This window comes from Notolepis coatsorum (assembly GCF_963971535.1).
Source record: "Notolepis coatsorum genome assembly, chromosome: 11".
Lineage (NCBI taxonomy): Eukaryota > Metazoa > Chordata > Actinopteri > Aulopiformes > Paralepididae > Notolepis > Notolepis coatsorum.
In genome coordinates, this window is record NC_140175.1 from 19253963 (window position 1) to 19264072 (window position 10110).

At 43.4% G+C, this 10110-nt stretch overlaps 1 protein-coding gene across 1 annotated transcript; it reads left to right on the forward strand.

The window, feature by feature from the left end:
* Positions 1-237: 237 nt before the first annotated feature.
* Positions 238-1149, forward strand: LOC311236999 (elongation factor 1-gamma-like; the record flags this gene model as incomplete). Its single annotated transcript, XM_084324807.1, has 1 exon — positions 238-1149. Exon 1 carries the CDS (start codon positions 247-249, stop codon positions 1147-1149), a length of 903 nt encoding a protein of 300 aa, XP_084180933.1. The 5' UTR covers positions 238-246.
* Between the last annotated feature and the right edge of the window lie 8961 nt (positions 1150-10110).

A 10110-nucleotide genomic window follows, 5' to 3' on the forward strand; every position in this document is an offset into this window, starting at 1 on the left:
ATGTTCTAGAATGTTCTATTATGACATCATACTGTGACATCACAAATGTTCTAGAATGTCTATTATGACATCATAGTGTAACATCACAAATATTCTAGAATGTGCTATTATGACATCACACATGTTCTGATGTCCTAGAATGTTATATGATGTCATAATAGAACATTCTAGAACATTTGTGATATATTTATATATACGCAGGGAAAGGGCTCTTCATTTATATTCTTATATTCTCTCAACCTAAAGATGGCGGCAGGGACTTTGTATACGTACCCAGACAACTGGCGGGCCTTCAAGGCTCAGATTGCAGCCCAGTACAGCGGTGCTCGTCTTAACGTAGCCTGCAACCCCCCTGCTTTCACCTTCGGGCAGACAAACCGTACCCCTGCCTTCCTCAACAACTTCCCCTTGGGAAAGGTCCCCGCCTACCAGGGAGATGACGGTTTCTGTCTGTTTGAGAGTAATGCCATTGCTCACTACCTGAGCAATGATGTCCTGCGTGGAGCTACTCCCCAGGCTGCAGCCCAGGTAATGCAGTGGGTGAGCTTCGCTGACGCAGAGATCATCCCTCCAGCCAGCGCCTGGGTCTTCCCCACCCTAGGAATCATGCAGTTCAACAAGCAGGCCACAGAGAAGGCTAAGGAGGATATGAAGAAGGTCCTGTCCCTGATGAACCAGCACCTGAACACCCGTACCTTCTTGGTGGGAGAGAGGATCAGCCTGGCGGACATCAGTGTGGCCTGCTCCATGCTCTGGATGTACAAACAGGTATTGGATTCTGGTTTCCGTCAGCCATACCCCAATGTGACACGCTGGTTTGCTACCTGCGTCAACCAGCCACAGTTCAAGGCTGTCCTTGGGGAGGTCAAGCTCTGCGACAAGATGGCACAGTTTGATTCTAGGAAGTTCTCTGACATGCAGCCCAAGAGAGAGGCCCCTCAGAAGAAGGAGAAGGCAGGAAAGGACGTAAGCAAGGAGAAGAAAGAGAAGAAGAAGAAGGAGGAGAAGAAGCCGGCTCCCGCTGATGACGATATGGACGAGTGTGAAGCTGCTCTGGCTTCTGAGCCCAAAACCAATGACCCTTTTGCACACCTGCCAAAGAGTGCCTTTGTGTTGGACGAGTTCAAGGAGAATATCAATTCTATTTAAAAAATGTTTTTTTTTATCTTTGACTGTGAATAACACCATCCTAAAATTTACCAGACCTGAATAAAGGGAAGATGATTAAACAGAAGGTTTTGTAGATACAGTACTGAATTCTGCCATCTTTTTTATAATGTAAATTTCTCCACCATTTTTCATCGTATTGCAACACCGTTTTTTGCAAGACGTTCACAGAAAAGGTAGAGAAACTAACTGCCTTCTGTTTTATGGCAATAACGTTCAGGTTTGTGGGAGATAATCCCAAAAAATAAGAGAAATAAAAAAGTTATTCCAGAAGTCAGATGATTGACAGCTAGGGGCTGGTGTGAGCTGGGTAGGGTAGTTTTTTTTTAAATTCGAAAGCCCTGAGTCTCTTCCTTCAAAAGACTACACTAACTTTTGGCTGTGCCACTTCCTCCTGTTAATATCCGACTCAATGCCCTGAGATTTCTATAATCTTATATTTCACTAATAACAGTTAAAATAATTGGTAAACAAACGTAATGCTGAAAATATACACTTTTACTGTATATCTCGGGCTTAAGAGGTTAACCCTGTGAGGCCCAAATTAAAAAGACATTAGCAACTTCAGAGGCCAGAGGGTGGGACATATAAACACATTTACTATCAAATAGCATTGTGAGGCTGAACAACAGGAAATTTTTTTTTTAATAAACATTCTTTTTTTAAATAGCTAAAAGTGATTTTGTAATTTTGCAACCGTGGGTCTCACAGGGTACTTTTAACCCTGTGAGGCCCAAATAAAAAAGACATTAGCAACTTCAGAGGCCAGGGTGAGACCTATAAACACATGAAGGGTGCCGTGACTGAAAAAAAAGGTTGAGAAACGCTTATGTTGTGGCTCTTTGTGGTACCACAGTAATTTCTGTGGCTCTTAGTCTCTGACTGGTTGGCCACCCCTCTAGCTCATGGAATGAACTCCAACAGTCCTTAAAGCTTGATATTCTCCCCTATGTTGCAGAGTTTAAAACCTTGATCTTCAACCTTTGTCAATCAAGTTGTACGTGTTTTACTGTAATTGATTTGTTAGCCTTGCTTTTTGCCTCGTCTTGTTGTCTTATTGTTGTGATTTCATATGCTGTGTGATTTTATAGGCTTTTTTCTTTTTGTTTATTTCTGTTTGTACACTCGACGTGACTGTAAATGAGGGAAACCTCAGTTGCCTTTCACGTTCCCTGTAAGGCCCAAATTAAATTGACATTATCAACTTCAGAGGCCAGCCTGTGGGACCTATAAACACATTAGCATTGTGAGGCTGAACAACAGGACCCATTGACTCTGTAAATGTGCAAAAACTAAATAATTACATTCAGAAGAATTACATTTGAATAGTTTTTTTTAAATAGCTAAAGGCTAAAAGTGATGTTGTAATTTATTTTTTTAAGGTTTGAAATTAAATGAAAAGTTGGGAACCTAAAAAAAACACCACAAACCAGCATTTGAACCGTAAAGAACCTACTGATTCTCGGATTCAAAAGATAATGCAATATACTGTATCTTTATTTATTTATTGTTTTTATAAGGAAGACTTACAGGTTCTGCACACGTCAGCAGGAAGGGTACAACTCTGGCAGCTCCGGGTAAGTACTGTAACATTGTTCGTCAAACAGTGTTGAACTTGAGTGCTACAGTCTTGAATGGTTAGATTGAAGAGGTGTGGTTTTAGTCGACTGTGGAAAATCGGGTGGGTTTCGGCTGTCCTGACTGTGATGGGAAGTTCGTTTCACCACAGTGGAGCGAGGACAGAGAATAGCCTGTTTCACTTTGATGACCCTCCAGGAGCTCGGATAGGAGTTGCAGTTGGTCTCTCAGGCGGCCAGAAGATGCAGAGCGTAGGGGTCTTGAGGGTGTGTAGTTAGAGACCATTGACTGGAGGTAGGAGGGAGCCGTGCCCCTCGCTGCACAGTGTGCCAGGTCAATGGGAAGTGAGGTCTATTTTAATCTGTTCATAAGGAATTATAAATTATAGAATGTCAGTTAACACTAAACAGTTAATGCTGCATTGATAGTATGAATGAATGAATGAATGAATGAATGAATGAATGAATGAATGAATGAATGAATGAATGAATGAATGAAAACTTTATTTAAAAGATTGCAGAATGGGTACAATACAGTACGGCTCAATACATACAATTGTTAAGGGGATGCAGACCAGAGAAAGACTTTCGTCTTGTTTACATCAGGGTCCCCCATTTTCAATTCACAGTGACGCTCGGTTTGGTGTAGAGACAGTGGCGCACTGGCGCCGCTGGCTCAACGGCTAGTGACGTCACTGGCGCGCCAGCTGTTGTGGAGGGGGAGGGGGGGGGGGCAACCGCGGGGGGGTGGGACGCTCTCTCGTTGTCGGAACACAGTGTGAGAAGAGCATTTATGCAGGTGAACACCAGGAAAGCGGCTGGCCCAGATGGTATAACAGGACGCATACTTAAGTCCTGTGCCAACCAGCTAGCCCCTGTGTTCACCGCCATATTTAATCAATCCCTGGCGGAGTCAGTGGTCCCTGCCTGCTTCAAGATGTCTACCATCATCCCTGTACTGAAGAAACCCTCCCCAACATGTCTCAATGACTACAGACCGGTGGCACTCACCTCTGTGGTCATGAAATGTTTCGAGAGGCTGGTCAAGGATCACATTTGTGCCTCCCTCCCCAGTGATATGGACCCTATGCAATTTGCATACAGGACAAACAGGTCCACTGACGACGCAGTCTCCCAGGTACTGCACAGCACCCTCTCTCACCTTGACCGCCAGAAGGGGGGCTATGTGAGACTGTTGTTCATTGACTACAGCTCAGCGTTCAACACCATAGTTCCCACCAGACTGGTGGACAAGCTGATCGAGCTGGGTCTGAGCTCCGCTCTGAGCGCCTGGGTACTGGACTTTCTGAGTGAAAGACCCCAGGCGGTCAGGGTGGGGGGTCAGACCTCCAACACCATCACCCTGAGCATCGGGTCCCCCCAGGGCTGTGTTCTGAGCCCCCTGCTGTACTCACTCTACACACACGATTGTGTGGCCAAGTTCAGCTCCAACTCCATAGTGAAGTTTGCAGACGACACGTGGTGGTGGGGCTGATCTCGGACAACGACGAGAAGGCCTACCGGGAGGAGGTTGAGGTACTGGAACGCTGGTGCCAGGACAACAGCCTGCTCCTGAACATTGGTAAAACCAAGGAGCTTATCGTGGATTATAGGAGAGGACAGCAGGAGACACACACACCACTGAGGATAAACGGGGCTACCGTGGACAGGGTGAGCAGCTTTAAGTACCTGGGGGTCCACATCTCAGAGGATCTGACATGGTCAACACACATAGACACAGTCGTAAAAAAGGCGAAGCAGCGCCTCTACCACCTGAGACAGTTAAGGAAGTTCAGAGTATCTGGGAAGATACTCCAGTCCTTCTACTCCGGAGCTGTAGAGAGCATCTTGACTGGAAACATCACTGCCTGGTATGGAAACAGCACGGCACAGGACAAGAAGGCCCTACAGAGAGTGGTGCGCTCAGCCGAGCGTACCACAGGTATTGCACTACCTCCCCTGCAGGTTCTATACAACAAGAGGTGCAAATCCAGAGCCTGCAGAATAATGAAAGACCCTCACCACCCCAACAACAGCCTGTTCCAGCTACTGAGGTCAGGCAGACGCCTGTGAACCCCAGCTACTAGGACAGAGAGGCTTCGGCTCAGCTTCTTCCCCCAGGCCATCAGAGCCTTGAACACTGAACACTGAGTGCCACAGAACACTGAACCCTCCACACACAAGCACACATGAGCACACACACGACATGCACGCTGTACACGCTCGCACACTAGCAGCCACTTTAACATGAGAAAGCTCACACTCATGCTGCACACGCCTACACTTATGGCCACAAAGGAAAGGTCACTTTAAAAATAGTTTAGCAACAGTAACAGTGTATTGCACTACCAACGAAACTAGCATGTCCTCCATGCTCTGTAAATAATTTATGTACAAATACCGAGATGCCCCACTATGTTACCTGTTTATTGCACAATGTTGTTTTATTGGATTCTATTATACAGTATGTTGTACTACTGTATTGCACATTGTTGCGGGCAAGACCACCCGCATTTCATTGTATACTTGTATGCCGTGACAAATAAAACTCTTGACTTGACTCTTGACTCATTTATGACATACACAACATACATGACATCACAACATTTATGGCATAGGGACATACATGACATACAGGTATATAGTACTGTTACATTTGTGACATATACGATATGAAAATATACAGTACTGTTACCCATAGATCCTGACAGAGTATATATGATGGGGAGGGGACTGTACATTAGGAGTGGGTGGGTGGGAGAGAAATATACATACGGTGGGGAGAGAATATTTATACGGTGGGTAATAGATAGAATTAGTTAGTTAATGGTTAAATACTACTGTGTGTGTCAGGAGTCTGTGAGACAGGGCCCATTTTTGAGAAGAACAGATGGCTGCAAGGAGCTGCCAAAGTTGTACCCTTCCTGCTGACTTGTTGTACAGAACTTGTAAGTCGCTTTGGATAAAAGCCTTCAGCTAAATCTAAACGTGAAATGTAAATGCAAGCAAGCAAAAATAAGAAACAAAGAAAAAGAGAGACAGTTAACCACATGTATTTATAATGAAATACGCACTCCCTCTAGTAGCTTTGACCAGCAAATAACATTTGTTTTGGCAAAATGTAAATGTGTTATAGAGAGATCCAGCTGTGCAATGCCCTGGTAAGAAGAGAGGCGTTCCCTCAAGCTACTTCTTTTAGCAGCTGTGAGACCAGCTAAGAGGTGTCCGTCATCCTCAGCTTGTTACTGCATCTTGTTCTTGTTCACGGACGACTCAGCCCTGCTGGTCTCTGACAAGAACAAGTTTACAGGTTGAAAAAACCCTCAGCTCTGAACTCGGCAGAATCTGCACCTGGCTCGCTGATAACAAACTATCATTACACCTGGGTAAAACAGAGTCCATTCTCTTCGGATCAAATAACAAACTCAGTAAGACTGATGGCTTCTCAGTTACAGTGGGTGACAATATTGTCACAAGGAAAGATGAAATTACATACCTAGGTTCCATCCTAGAGGCAAATATTTCCTGTGACAAAATGGCATCCAAGGTAATAAAAAAAGTCAACCAACGAACTAGATTCTTGTACCGGATCTCCTCTGGTAAACAAGAATACCCTGAAGACTCTGGCAGGAGCACTCATTCAAGGGTACTACGACTATGCTTGCACCTCATGGTACCAAAGCACCTCAAAGGCGCTAAAAACAAGATTACAAACATCACAAAACAAACCGGTCTGACTTCTACTTGACCTTACCCCTGGAACCCACCTCACCCCTGCCCACTTTGACAACCTAGGATGGCTTAGAGTAGACGACAGAGTACAGCAACTTGCAATGGGCCTGGTCTACAAGATACACTATACGACTAAGGTACCCATGTACATGTCAAAATACTTCCCAACGGTCAGTGAATACCATGACCACAACACCAGAGGAAGCTCAACAAATCATGTTAAACCCAGATTCGGCTCAAACAAGGGACTAAACACGTTTAGCAATTATGCCACATCAATGTGGAACGCCCTACCCAAAACTGTAAAGGAATGTGAATCCCTACCCACATTCAAAACCGCTCTTTTGAGAGCACCTACGGGAGGCTGCAATTCGAAACTGGCCACCGTAAATGTCCAAACCCCCCCACCCCCACCCCCTCCTAATAGACAGTCTCCTCCCCACCGCATGTATATATTCTCTCCCCACCGTATGTATATTTCTCTCCCACCCACCCACCCCCTCCTAATGTACAGTCTCCTCCCCACCGTATGTATATATTCTCTCCCCACCGTATGTATATTTCTCTCCCACCCACCCACCCCCTCCTAATGTACAGTCCCCTCCCCATCATATGTATATACTCTGTCAGGATCTATGGGTAACAGTACTGTATATTCGCATATCGTATATGTCACAAATGTAACAGTACTAAATACCTGTATGTCATGTATGTCCCTATGCCATAAATGCCATGTATGTTGTGTATGTCATAAATGTCATTATTAATTGAAATCGGGGACCCTGATGTAAACAAGACAAACGTCTTTCTCTGGTCTGCATCCCCTTAACAATTGTGTGTATTGAGCCGTACTGTATTGTACCCATTCTGCAATCTGTTAAATAAAGTTTTCATTCATTCATTCATTCATTCATTCATTCATTCATTCATTCATTCATTCATTCACCTGTCGCAAAAATAAAAAGCGGACTGTATTTACAGTAGATTTCATTCTCGGTTCTTCATGCACGCCTGGTACTAAAATCCAAATTGAACTCTGTCATCGGAACGAGTAGATTTGGCCCGATCCATAGATGTGCAACATCGCTATAATACGGTAATTTATAGGCCTGCTATTCTATATTCTATAATAATAATTCAAATTGCATAAGTCCGGATGGCAGAATTCAGTACTGTATCTACAAAACCTTCTGTTTAATCATCTTCCCTTTATTAATTCCCTTAGATTCCCTTAGAACGCAGCGGCCTGCCTGATCTCAAACCTACCGAAGTCGGCCCATGTCACCCCACTTCTTAGGGACCTGCACTGGCTCCCCATTGCTGCACGAATCCGCTTCAAGGCCCTCGACCTAGCATACCGTGCGGCAAAGGGAACCGCTCCCGCCTACCTCCGGTCAATGGTCTCTAACTACACACCCTCAAGACCCCTACGCTCTGCATCTTCTGGCCGCCTCAGACCTACTCCTATCCAAGCTCCGGGAGGGTCATCAAAGAGAAGTCGCCTATTCTCAGTCCTTGCCCCACAATGGTGGAATGAACTACCCACCCCAGTTAGGACAGCCGAAACACGTCCAATCTTTCGCCGTCGACTAAAGACACACTTCATCAACCATTATCTGAATAAAAAAAAAATAATAATAATAATAATCTAACCCTAACTAACCATACTGTCATGCACTTGTCCTAATAAACTAACCTACACTGTAGCACTCAACACTTTGATGAACATTGTTACTCAGCTGATAGAGTTGTGCCCTTCCTGATGGCTTGTCGTACAGAACTTGTAAGTCGCTTTGGATAAAAGCGTCAGCTAAATGACTAAATGTAAATGTAGATTTGTTGTACACGTGATCTCAAGAAGGTACTGAACAAGCTCAGTGGCAGTTTTCCATGTCTGGTCATTTTTAGCATGGTGTTATTCACTGTCAAAGATGCAAAGAAAAATCATAATTCATATTCTCCTTTGTTTCATCACAATTTAAGCAAGCCTAGTAATAGACACACTATTTATGACACTGAGAATACATTCCCTGAGGTCCATAGATGTCCCTAGATACCAAGAACATGCAAATGGCCCTTGTAGAAGGGGAGCAATCTTCCATTTAGGTATGTATTTTTAGGCGGATTTTCAGAAAATAGGGCTCGGGTTTAAGAGGTTAGCCTCTAGGCTGTTGTTTTATACATACAGTATGTTGATCTCTACTGGACCCTCAAAGTGCACCAGATTGATGCATTTAAAATTCTAAATGTTCAACATTTTCGCTGGACCACGCCCAAATATGTCCCCCCCACCTTTGAAAACAAAAGTACGCCCTTGCTGTCATCTGTAATTAGCTCCAAAGAGGAGGTGTCATTGAGTAATAGCAATACACGTCGAGTGAGGAATGACTCTCTCAATAATACATAATACTTATGACACTTTCCCCAAATCTATTAACCTCTGCACACTGTCAAACCCTATGAATAAAATTGCCAACGGAATTGTCTGGACACAATGTATTATCTCTGAATTTCATTCGTTGTAACCTTCGGGGTATGAGATACATTCATAATGTATCATTTGATGGTTCTGATTTCTGGATGATAGGGGTTTATATTTGACTATATATTGTTGCAATTCAGATCTATGGAAGTATTTATATCTCTCTTCCACAGTCTGTGGAAAGGTTCATATGAGTTAGTTATAAATTTATAGAGGTCAGATACAATAGCGCCGGTTTTTTATCTTTGGTGCCGAATGAAGAGGGTGAGTTTCCAAACCAGTGCATCATGGGACACCTTGAGCAACACTGATGCAACTGTAGAAAGACAAAGAAAGAAGTGCCGGGAAGGTTGTAGAACTTAAAATCATGGAGGCCGTGTTGCCCTACAATGTCTTGGAGAGTATTCAAAAATTCTTTATTGCCTATATTTATTGTAACGTACAATATAACCAATAAGGCACCATTGTTTACACTGTGCAAAGAACATTGTCTTCTCTGTAGCAAAATTAGAGATTGACAAAATAATTTGTTGCAAATTCTGGCAGATTTCTGGACACACATAGTGAAAAGGTACGATATTATTGGCCCAAAGTCCCATCTCACTATCGTATGGGGTATGTTTGAATATATCAAACTTGTAGTAAGTGGACGCAGAGAAAAACACAGCAAGTACCATTCAAAATTAGGCAGGTTAATAATTTGATGATTGATCATTTATGCACTTTGCAAAGTAAAAGCTTTGATTCTAGGTTTTTCTTTGTTCCACAAAAAGTGCTGATCCAGTGGAGCTAGAGGTGTTATTGAGCTGAGAAAATGTATACGAGGAGAGAACCCCATCTCTCTAAATCAATGTCGTTTAGGACTTTATTGTAGTTGTTAGTGGTTAATATGATAAAGGAAAGATCAACAGAGTATTTGAAATTGCAAACAACAAGGCCCACTTAATTCACCCAACAGCATTCATGCTGATCTAGCAGAGTTCATTTTATATCCAGAGATATGACCAAACACCTCAAAGATTTTAAAGAGATGTGAGAGGGATTTGGAGGGATGTGTGGTAAACATTTAAATATCATGTGCATACAAGGATAGGTGAGGCAGTGTGCCGTGTATAATAACCTATAATAACTGTCGTATTGCTCCAAAGAAAG